Here is a 12579-nt window from a genome sequence, read left to right on the forward strand (position 1 = left end):
AGCCTGGCTGACCTCCATGAATCAGCTTGTCCACGTAGTTATGGAGCTCTTTCTCTGGGGTGGATGTTCTGTAGAGGGCGTTAAAATGAGTCACAAAGAGCCATATGTCTTGTGCTCACTCCCAGAGGAATGCAATTTTCATAACTTATGGACCTGTCATATGCGAACATTTCTTATAGGAACTGTGCAAAAATAAAATTTATAAAAATTCTAGTGTATAAGGAGCATAAAGCAGTACTGAAAATAACAAATATGTTGCATTACCCATTATATTCCTGACAGGAGGAGATGTTTGTCTTTAGCAGGCATTGGTGAAAATGAATTCTCTACAGTTTTACACATCTGATGAGTTAAAAGATTTTCCATAGACTAGCTTCTGGCTCCATGCACTTCATACCTTGTATCTTCTTCTGTTATGTACATATTTCTGGTGCTATGTGCTATAAGATACGTTCATATTACAACTTGCAGCCCTGTGCCTTTATGAAATGACACTACATGGGCATGGTGGGCAGTGGGAATAGTCCTAGAAGCCTCCCATGGAAATGATGAGAACCTCATTAATATATTCCACGATGTTCAATTCAACTGTCTTTGGCTTAAGTTGACTTTATGTCCATATGCTTACAATAAGTCAGTTCATGTCTGCTAATATGCCTGGCTAATTGCATCCTTTACTTTCTCTCAAATGTTACATTTATATAATAAATTGTATGGTCACCCATCTTAGACATGATAGGTCACCCCCAGACATGAGGGAAAGTGATAGAGGAGAATTTGGAGTAGAGATAGTAGACTTAACCAATGGTGCTAAAATTATCTTAGTTTTGCACAAATTTTACAAAAATGGCTATACAGATATAATTCTAGGGCCCTTCCTGGGCTAATGAGGGACCCTGAGGCTTATGCATCATCACTGTCATGGCAAATTCACCTGTCAATATCCCTGCCCTCAGCCTGGTCCACCATCCTACTTGGTTCTTCCAAGTCCTGAATCTTTCCTGGATTCTATGGGGTCAGTTAGTTCCTTGAACATGGTTTTTTTGTTGTTGTTGTTGTTGAGGCTTCTTCCACCATTCTGAAACAATAGGCTTTCTCCACTGTGGTAGGAGCAGACAGATGAAGGTGCTGCAAAATGGAAAGATAGCTATCCAGATTCAGATTCAACAAACTAACATTAACTGATCGCCCATGCAGGCTAGCCATTAAAAGGTGAGCAAATCCCAGTGATCAATGGGGACACTCTTCTTCCCATCCATGGAAACCTAAGGACATCTACTCACTCACGTAATGGATCAGGGACAGATTTGGGACCAGAGACTAGGGCTATTGCTCTTTCCAACTTATCTTGTCATGAACTGAAGTAAATGTGACTGTGTAAGGCACTTTATTTTACCAGAGAATCATTAGATCTGTCACATTAGGATCAACCATAGAAATTCAAAAGCACCAGACTCATCAGAAAGAATTGCAACAGAAAACATTTTTAATGAATGGCAAAAAAAAAAAAAAAAAAAAAAAAAGTCCCCTGTGCTAGAAACAAAACACTGAGATGGAGCGAGATTTCTCCTACTTCTCAGAAAGATTACATGGAAAGAACATGAGAAAAAGAAGAGTAGAGAAGGAAACCAAATTCTAGCCCTCGCATTTTTTAAGAACAGAAATAAATTATTTCCTTGGGTTATTTAGTCAATGGGATTCTGCAGAGGCAGGCTTTTTTTTTTTTTTCTTTATAACTTGTTTTCTCACTTTGGTGCTTTAGAAGGTACTCTTTGCTCCATTGTAATGTTGCTTATTTTGGAGGATTTTTCTTCAACTGAATGGACCCTCAGGGAAAGGACATTGCCAAGTTGATCTAGTTCCTCAACCACTGTTTTGACGACAATTTCTTCTTTTGAGTCTAAAATAAAATAAATGCAAATCTAGTACTCATTCTTAACGGGTTGAAAGATACTTATTCATGGTAGGCTTTTAAAAGTAGTATTTGTTGGGGAAGGAAAAAAAAAAAAAAAGAGGTTAGAGTGGGAGAGAGCCAAAGCATAAGAGACTGTTAAAAATTGAGAACAAACTGAGGGTTGATGGGGGGTGGGAGGGAGGGGAGGGTGGGTGAGGGGTATTGAGGAGGGCACCTTTTGGGATGAGCACTGGGTGTTGTATGGAAACCAATTTGACAATAAATTTCATATATTAAAAAAAATAAAATAAAATTTCTTAAAAAAAAAAAAAAGTCGTATTTGTTGGGCACCTGGGTGGCTCAGTTTGTTAAGCGTCCAACTTCGGTTCAGGCAATGATCTCATGGTTCGTGGGTTTGAGCCCCCCCATGGGGCTCTGTGCTGACAACTCAGAGCCTGGAGCCTTCTTTGGATTCTGTGTCTCCCTCCCTCTCTGCCCCTCCCCTGCTTGCACTCCATCGCCCTCTCTCTCTCTGTCAAATACAAACATTAAAAAAATTTAAAAATAAAAATAGTGTTTGTAAGTTTGCAGTAAATTGAGATATAATACTGTGTTTGAAGCCTATGCAAGGCCCAGAACTGCCTTACACTTGCCACTGTTTTTAGAACAATGAGCGTTTAAGAGTGTGAACAACGTAAGTGTCAGGCATGTACTGGCCTGGAGCAAATAATGTCTTCTTTTTAATACCAACCTGCCCTATTTTTTGTGGTTTAAAATAAAGTAGCTCTTCCACCAAAGCATTGAAACTGGGAAAATAATAGGTCCTAGGTAAGAAAAATGGAGATTGAGTCCCCATTTCAGTAAGTTTATAATTTGACCACATCTATTCTACAAGAATATAAAATACAAACATTAAGAACTTCCATAACGACCCCCCTGATTCCTTCATTGGCTACAAGTCACCTTAGAAACAATTTTTTATATTTTTTATTAAAATTTTGTTTAATGTTTATTTATTTTTGAGAGACAGAGCATGAGCAGGGGAGGGGCAGAGAGAAAGGAAGACCTAGAATCTGAAGCAGGCTCCAGGCTCTGAACTGTCAGCACAGAGCCTGACGCAGGGCTCGAACTCAGGAGCTGCAAGATTGTGACCTGAGCCAAAGTCGGAGGCTTAACCGACTGAGCCACCAAGGCACCCCAATCTTAGAAACAATTTGATTTAGTGTACAAATAAGTGACTTATTAAAACTGCTGCTTTCGAAAAGATTTATACCAAGTTAAAAAAAAAAAAAACCTTCTGTACCTTTGACTTGATTTTCGGAATGTATTGGCCCACGTCCTTTTGATTTGTAACATGTGGACTTGCTTTTTCTGTGAAGAGAAGAGTAAGTTGTTGCTTTTTTTTTTCTTTCACAAGGAAGCTCATAAATACCTATGAATTGGGAATAAAAGTTTTGGTGTTCTAGTTTCCACAAAATTAAATTCCTCTTATGCCTAAGAGACATATAAGTAAGCCTCTCATGACCTCAATGTGCTGAAGGAGGAAATTAAATAAATGTTTACGATAAGAAATTCCCTTGTGACCAGCTATTTTCTCTTTTGTCTCCCTATCCGGGGACTACAAGTTTTCACTCTGACTTTTCAGTCAATCACCTGGCCAATGAACATGTTTGGGGTGCCACAATGCAGAAGGCGCTGGGCTAGCTGCTATAGAAAATGTAGAGTGATGACACAAGCAGTTTATACCATTGAAAATAAAGTACATGCATGTAAGAAGTTGTCTGGAAAACAGCATGAAAGATGTAGTAAAAGAAGTGAATAATGAACGGTGTAATGAGCCCTTAGTTTGAAGGAGGGAGCATCACTGTTGAGTTCCTATGAGAATAAATTGTAGAGGACTGACACTGACCTTGGAAGATGCATGAGATAGAACTGACTCCCGGTGTGACCACAGGCAAGCATTTAGTAATAGCCACTGATTACCAAGTCCCCTTCTGTGTGCAAGCCACTCTCGTGAGCACTTCACCTACATAGTGAAGCGCTATGGTCAAGAGTAAAGAGTGTGGTTTTGGTGTTCTCACAATCTTACCAATAAGGAAACTGGGATTTAAAGAGTTTAAGCTATGTGTTCAAATTCACCCAGTGGTGTGATGTGTGCCCAGGGCTACGATTCCAGGGCTATTGCTCTTGGCTAACAAGCTATGATCACTTCTCCAATGAAATCGTCATTGTTCCTCTTTCAAATGAAAATGTAATAACCCACCTAAGACAGGGTGCACGTGTGGTAACTGGTGAAGTAACAATAAAATAGAGTGTGTTGTTATGGGACATGTGCTTCCCCGGTAAATCATAGAAGGCAATTTTCCACTTGGGAGTATAGGAATTGTTTAACCTTCGGTATTTAGATGTCCTGTTATTATAGATACACACCCTTTATGTACTTAGATATTTGATTTGGCTTACACATGGCTGCTTGTTTTCATTTCACTTGGATGCAGTAATAAATTCCCAAGACCACAGTGCGTATGATCCTTAGAGTAGGAAATTCTAGAATATGATACTGGCACACATGTGATACCGAGCAAACCCAGTGGACGTGAGATTAATTTTTTTCACAAGTTAGTATTTACCTTTCTTCTCCATCTAGTAATTTGCAATACGTTTCTATTTCTTTTTCTAAAAATATTTTGATATCTAGAAGCTGTTGGTACTCCAGCTTCTGGCCTTCTGTTTCTGTGCGAATCTGTTGCAACTCTTCCTCCATTGCCCCAATCTGGTCCTGGATCTGCTGGAGCTGGAGGCAGTAATTACCTTCAGTTTCAGCCAGGGAGCATTCATACGAATGTTTCTGGAAGAAGAATAAAGCCAGGGCTTGCATGGACAGTAGATAAACAGTGCATTCATATTTAAAACATTCTCAAGGTGGAAAGAAGCATTTATATGAGGTCTAAATCCTTTCCGTTGAAAATCTGCATTAGCCAGAGGTTTTTTGTTTGTTTGTTTGTTTGTTTGTTTGTTTTTCAAACAAACATTTTCTCTCCATTGAGAAAGTTTAATTTTTAAACTTTGGGATTGGTGAGTCAGAAGTCTATGGGGGGCGCCTGGGTGGCTCAGTTGGTTAAGCGTCTGACTCTGCATTTTGACTCAGGTCATGACCTCGTGGTTCATGAGATCGAGCCCCACATTGGGCTCTGTGCTGACAGTGTGGAGCCTGCTCAGGATTCTCTGTCTCTCCATCTCACTCTGCCCCTCCCCTGCTTGTGCACATGCGCTCTCTCTCAAAATAAATAAATAAACTTAAAAAAGGAGTAATGTTTTATGGACAACATTCTTATTATTTACTACATTTACCACATTTTATACTTTTGGTTGTATGTAATTAGTTATATATAGTTAGTTAGATGTGTGTTTGTTCATACATATACACACACTCATTCAAATCAATGGTGACTCCTACGAACCATGGCCACGAGGGACTGAAGTTCTATTTCCAAGGTTTGCAGATTGCGTTTCAGCTCCATCAGCTCATTTCTGGCTGTGGTGGCTGCTCCTGAATCATCAGAAATCTGTTGTTGCAGTGAGGCACTCTGTAGCATAATCATCAGAAGGGTTAGTGAGTGGCTCGATGGTCTACTGACCAAGCCCTTGGTCTGCGATTGGCCACAGATGTACCTTTTCATTAAACCAGGCCTCCGTGTCTTTGCGGTTCTGCTCAGACAAGTCCTCATACTCGGCCCTCATGTTGTTCAACAGGACAGTTAGATCCACTCCTGGCGCTGCGTTCACCTCCACGTTCACATCCCCCCCAGCCGCGTACTGTAGGACATTCATTTCCTGGAAGAAGGATCAGTCTTAACACTCAAGGAAGAATTTTGATTGATAGTCCAACTCTGCTCTGAAGTGGACAGAGGACTGAAATCAGGTCATATCTGAAGCTACCCTGCAGGGTCCCTTACCTCCTCGTGATTTTTTTTAAGGTATGCCAATTCCTCACTGAGCGTTTCAAACTGTATCTCGAGGTCGGTTGTACAAAGGGTCAGCTCATCCATAACCCTGTGAAGACCATTGATGTCGGCCTCTACACTCTGGTGTAGAGCAAGTTCATTTTCATACCTGAAAGGTTATTAAAGCGCTTGAGAATTATAACCGTAGGCAGGTACAAAGCATAACTGTTTCCAACATGTTGTATAATGAAGGATAGGATGTTCTATGCATGCTCCTGAGGCTTATTGCATAGGCAAATTGGAATCCCTACTGATTTATAATGAATATTTTGGAAGAGTTCTTTATTCAGAGTTTTTATCATCCAATGTGCTTAATCATTGAATTAAAATGTTGTTTAAAATTTATGATCGCTCTTTTTATAAGGGTGCATTTAATTTCTTCAGGGATTTAGTCTGATGTCATAAAAACATGTTGGCTTTTAAAGCAAAAGCTCTGTTTTTTACTCCAATGGTCGTATTTACCTTTATTACAATTAATTACGTTATTTCACCTACTTCAGCCTGAAGTCATCAGCAGTCAGTCTGGCATTGTCATTTTGCAGAATAATGCTGGCATTACAGGTGGCCATGGAAATAACCTGAATAGGGTAGATTGTGCAAAATGTTAAGTGCTGAAAGTCGAGGGAGAGTCCAGAATTTAAATGTGATTCTTAATCTTCTCAACCCATCAAATATCTATTTTAGTATCATTTTTTCCACATTAAAGGAATCTGGCTTTATCTTCAGATAATGAATGTCCAGAGCTTAAGAGCCAAAGTGTAAGCTTTTACAATCACAGATACTTTTATTTCTCTTGATCAAAAAATATGAGCCAAATATAAGATCAATAAAGCAATTATATCCATTTTGAAACTATTTGTCTATGATTTTTTTTTTAATACTACAATTTTTTTTCCCACTTACTGCTTTAAGCACTGGGAATGGAGAGTGAGCAAATTCTACATCATGCAAAAATTTTAAGCACATTTTATATTTTGTTTTTTTTTTTTAGTGTATATACACCTAGAGTCTCATATAAGTATGCAAATCTATATTTCTTACCTGTCTCTTAAGATCTTCAATGACTGAGAAATATCTCGTGTGGTCATGATCTAGACCCCGGCAAGAACCGGGTCCGTATTTCTCGTACCAGGCCTTGATTTTCTGCTCCAGGTCTACGTTTGCCTCCTCGAGGGCTCGGACGTGGTCCAGGTAGCATGCCAGGCGGTCGTTGAGGTTTTGCATGGTCATCTTTTCATTCCCGGAAAGGAGGCCATGCTCATTTCCAAGAAAACCGGCAGAGAAGCCCCCACCACCATTACAGAAACCTCCACCAGAAGAAATGCTCCCGAGAGTAAAAGAAACGCTGCTTCCGGCTCCAGACCCACGGCATGCGTTCCCAGCCCCGAAACCTGGACCTCCACCAGACAGCCGCCCTGGGCCAGTTCGTGAGCAGACTTGCCTGGATCCACCAGAAAGTTGAAAAGACATGGCAATAATAGAGCGGAGCGACCCTTTCTCAGCGAGGAGCGAAGCAAAAGTACACCATCCATAGCCGGGATCTCCATTGGCCTTTTATAGGAGTCTGTAGGTCATTTCAGTCTTGACTGTTTCAAGCTGTAATAAAATATTACTTGCTCCCTAATTGTTGTTTTTCATAATTGGGTGATTTTTAATAGGGTCCAGTCTGTAGGTAGAAAAGTGCCCCCAGGATAGCTTGGTCTATGAAAAAGGTACCAGGTCGAGGAATACTAAATCATAGTTTCAAAGGTCAAAATTAAATATGAGTACCCATCTCTCTTTTTTTTTTTTTTTTTGACTTCTGGAAGAGAGTCTAGTGTGTTTTTTTTCCCTCCTAGACAATAAAGAATAATTCACATGAGAAATGTCTACGGCTTTTGTCCTGAGAATGTTTATGGAGTATTTCTATTATTCATGCTTTACTGGGCATTTCCTTTCTTACTAATAGGAGGTACTCGCAGTCTACAGTGATCTGTTGATAGTCGGGTTTTTTTAATTGATTTTTTAAGTTGAAAACTGAAATAATAGAAATGCTGCCATACTTTTTGAGCCTCCGACTTTGGTTCAGGTCATGATCTCACGGTCTGTGGGTTCGAGCTCCGTGTCGGGCTCTGTGCTGACAGCTCAGAGCCTGGAGCCTGCTTCCGATTCTGTGTCTCCCTCTCTCTCTCTGCCCCTCCCCCGTTCATGCTCTGTCTCTCTCTGTCTCAAAAATAAATAAACATTAAAAAAAAAAAAGAATTATTTTGAGAACTGAACTTCCTATTGATGAATACAGAGTAAAATATTTGAAGGAGAGGTGTGTTTTCATCCCTACCTAGAAAACCAATGATTATCGTACTCGAGATGGAAAATTAGTTGTCATAGGTAAGGAGCCTCTTCATTCTCTTCCTTTGACACCCATGGGAAGTTATCCCATATGGTTGTGCTTCATTTCCCCGCAAGGCAAATGAAAATACTAACACTGAATGTTGAGCAGTTCTGATAATTAATGACTATAAAGCAGTCTGAAGGGCACAAACATTTTGTAGATGTTAATTATTTAAATTATTATAATAAAACGAACATGTCAGACAGGGTCAGGTGTCCATAACTTATAATGCTACAAATTGGCTACTGATTATGGGTTTAGATCGTTTAGAAACAGTAATTTTTTCTGAATGAGATTTTTTTTAATGTTTATTTTTGAGAGAGAGAGAGCATGCATACGAGTGTGAGTGGGGGAGGGGCAGAGAGAAAGGGAGAGAGAGAATTCCAAGCAGGGTCCCTGCCAGCAACTAGAGCCCAACACAAGCTTTGGGTTCATGAACTGTGAGATCATTACGTGAGCCGAAATCAAGAGTTAGATGTTTGACCAACCCAGGAGCCCCCTGGATGAGATTTTTCAATGCTGTGCATATCAGATACTTTGAAAAACACCCAAGGTTATTGCTCCTAAAAGATACAGAATATCTGGCAGGCCACAACACATGGATTTTTTTGACCAAAATATTTTAAGATAATATAAAACTGTAACTCAGCCCATTGCTACAGGTTTAGAACAATGTGTGATAGGAGGTGCAGCTGGTATTCAGAGACTTGTTTTTGATTTTTTTGTGACCTGGTAACCATTTTAATCTTTTGCCCAAATGTCCCATGAATAAAACAAGAGAAACAGAGTATGGGGTCAGTGTAATAGTTTATAAGTCTTTAGTGTCTTGGATAAGAGGTATTGTGAGGCCACAAAGTATTATTAACATAATCTACTTATCTCTGGATATCTTATAAATACGAATTAACTTGTAATCTTTTGTAGAACAAGTTAGGCATATATTATTAGAACCATTTTGGGGATGAGTTGGCTGTGAAGCTAAGTGCCAACACAGATCACAAAGCAGGACTGGAATGTATGATGCTTAACTCCTGAAAACACTGTCATCTGTTTGCTCATCAGGGAAAATCTCTTGACTTACTTTTTTTTTTTTTTTTAATGTTTATTCATTTTTGAGAGAGAGAGAGAGAGAGAGACAGAGCATGAGCAGGGAAGGGGAAGAAAGAGAGGAAGACACAGAATCCAAAGCAGGCTCTAGGCTCTGAGCTGTCAGCACAGAGCCCGACATGGGGCTCGAACCCACAAACCGTGAGATCATGACCTGAGTCGAAGTTGGATGTTTAACCGACTGAGCTACCCAGGCGCCCCTTGACTTTTCTTAATCATAGATTTCCTCTACACGAATACTTGCTACAAAAGTTTAGGTATGCTTTAGTCCTTTCCAGAAGTGGGGGGTAGACTTAACAAATTCTCTAGGCCATTTCTATCCATACATTTCTTCCTCAAGAGTGTTATTGTATTCATGGCAAGAAACACATACCATTACCCTTTCTTGAGATTCTGTTAGGCCTTAGAACATTCATTATATAATGTGCATATTCTAGGTACTCGAAAATAATTGCATTAAATTAAACTTTAAGTTATGCAGTATAGATGTCTGCTTACCTCAAGATAAAGACGTTCATCACATTATCTTACTCTAATGATCCTATGCTAATTTTGCCCCTGATAAATTTAGTGTTTAGTTTCAAACATGCTTCAATATCTTTTGATGTTGTTCAAAATTTACATTCTACATTTCTGTTATCCAAGTTGGAACAGTATTTTTCTCGAACATGAATGATGTTTGTTTTATAGTGATAATAGTTTTTTGGAGAATCAGTTTCTTTTTAAAATTTTTAAAATTTTCTATTTTTTAGAGGGAGAGAAAGTGGGGGAGGGGCAGAGAGCGAGAGCGAGAGCGAGAGAGAGAGAGAGAGAGAGAACCACAAGTAGGCTCCATGCACAGCGCACAGAGTCCAACTCCCAGCGTGGGGCTTGATCCCACGATGACCCTGGGATCATTACCTGAGCCGAAATTAAGAGTCCGATGCTCAACCCTACTGTGCCACCCAGGTATCCCAAGAACCAGATTCTGGTGTGTTAATTCTTCCCACAGAATGGCTTCCCTCGTTTTGAGAGTCCCACTCTGCTCTGAGGTGAACATTGGACCTGAGGAATGAGATCAGACACTATCTGAAGCCACTCTGCAGGGTCCCTTACCTCCTTGTAAAGGACTCTGATGACGGCTTAATCTTTGTCTGTTTGGAGTTAGAATGCATTTAGATTTTTCCTCCCTTCCCTCAGTAGAAGGAAGGATTCCTTGTGGAATCCTGAGGTTCTCAATACTATGGTATTATGTTAGAGTGAAGCGCACAGACTCTGAGCCAGACTGCTTGGATTAGCATTCCAGCAATTCCAGTTATTAGCTGTGTGACCTTGAGAAAGCCAGTCACTCTCTGCCTTAGTTTCCTTATGTATAAAAAGAGCATAATTAACAGTACCTATCTTATAGGGTTGTTTTGAGAATAAAATGAGGCTTAGAATAGAGTTTAAAGTGCTGGGTATCACTATTACTGATTCTTTCCTGGAAGTTATGTAAAAAAAGTCCTGCATATACTTTGGTTTTGTTACCTTTTATTTTGGTGTCACTTTTAAGAAATCATTTCCAAGACCAATGTCAAGGAACTTTCTCCTATGTCTATGGCCATATCACCGTGAACACGCCCAATCTCGTCTCCTATGTTTTGTTTGAGGACTTTGATTGTTTTAGGTCTTAAGTTTAGGTCTTTAATCCATTCCGAGTTGATTTTTGTGTATAGTATGTGATAGGGGCCACTTTCACATGGGCCTCTTTTTACATGTGATATTCAGTTTTCCCAACACCATTTTTTTTAACATGTTTTTAAAGCTTTATTTTATTTTTGAGAGAGACAGAAACAGCATGAGTAGGGGAGAAGCAGAGAGAGAGAGGGAGACGGAGAATCCTAAGCAGGCTCCGCACTGCCAGCATGGAGCCTGATGCGGGGCTTAAACTCACAAACTGTGAGATCATGACCTGAACCGAAACAAAGAGTTGGACACTTAAGCGACTGAACCACCCAGGCGCCCCCCAACACCATTTGTTGAAGAGTCTACCCTTTCCCCATTATGTATCCTTGTCCCCTTTGTCAAAGATAAGTTGACCATATATATGTGGATATATTTCTGGGATCTCTACTCTCTTTATTGTGGTAAAATACACAGAACATAAAATTATCACCTTACCCATTTTTAAGCATACAATTCAGTGGTATTGAATACATTCATAATATTGTGCAACCACCATCCATCTTTATAACTGTTTTCATTTTGTAAAACTTAAATATACCCATTAAACAATAACTCCCCATTCTCTTCTCCCCCAACCCCTAGCAATCACCATTCTATTTTTTTCTCCCTATGAATTCCACTACTCTAGTACCTTATATAAGTGGAATCATACAGTATTTGTCTTTTTGTGACTGAATTATTTTACTTAACATAAAGACTTCCAAATTTCATCCATATAGAAGCATGTGTCAGGACTGCCTTCCTTTCAAAGGCTGAATATATTCCATTGTATGTTTATACCACATTTTGCTTATCCATTCATCATTGATGGTTACTTGGGTTGCTTCTACATTTTTAGTTATTATGAATGATGCTGCTCTTAACATGGATGTACAAATATCTCTTCAAGATCCTGCAATCAATTCTTTTGGGTATTTACCCAGAAGTGGAATTGTTGGATCGTATGGTAATTCTATTTTTAACTTTTTGAGAAAATGTCATACTGTTTTCCATAGTGGCTATGCCAGTTTGCATTCCTATGAATAGTGCTCAAGGATTCTAATTTCTCCACATTTTTATGTCTGCCATACTGTTTTATTTATTGTAGCTTTGTAATATATTTTGAAATCAGGAAGTGTGATTTGTCTTCTCTCAAAATTGCTTTAGCTATTAAGGTTCTTTTGTGTATCTGTATGAATTTTAGGATTGCCTTTTCTGTTTATGATAAAAAATGCCATTGGGATTTTGATAGGGATTGCATTAAATCTGTAGATTGCTTTGGTAGTATGGCCATTTAAACATTATTAATTCTTCCAGTTCATGAGCATGGGATGTCTTTCAATTATTTGTGGGTGCTTTAATTTCTTTAATCAATGTTTTGTAGTTTTCTGTGTATAAGTCTCTCATCTCCAGAGTTAAGTTTTTTTCTAAGTATTTTATTCTTTTTGATGATACTATAAATGGAATTGTCTTCTTAATTTTCTTTCTTTTTTTTTTTTTTAAGTTTTATTCGTTTTTGA

At 39.0% G+C, this 12579-nt stretch overlaps 1 protein-coding gene across 1 annotated transcript; it reads right to left on the reverse strand.

Moving 5' to 3' along the window:
• Positions 1-1472: 1472 nt before the first annotated feature.
• On the reverse strand, positions 1473-7383 carry LOC123603636 (keratin, type I cytoskeletal 26-like). The gene is made up of 8 exons (XM_045488782.1): positions 6940-7383; positions 6394-6476; positions 5851-6007; positions 5567-5728; positions 5356-5481; positions 4525-4742; positions 3198-3265; positions 1473-1900 (listed from the first exon to the last, which is right to left on the reverse strand). Exons 1-8 carry the CDS (start codon positions 7366-7368, stop codon positions 1746-1748), a joined length of 1398 nt encoding a protein of 465 aa, XP_045344738.1. The 5' UTR covers positions 7369-7383; the 3' UTR covers positions 1473-1745.
• Positions 7384-12579: the final 5196 nt, after the last annotated feature.

The sequence above is a fragment of the Leopardus geoffroyi genome, chromosome E1 (assembly GCF_018350155.1).
Source record: "Leopardus geoffroyi isolate Oge1 chromosome E1, O.geoffroyi_Oge1_pat1.0, whole genome shotgun sequence".
NCBI classification, from domain to species: domain Eukaryota; kingdom Metazoa; phylum Chordata; class Mammalia; order Carnivora; family Felidae; genus Leopardus; species Leopardus geoffroyi.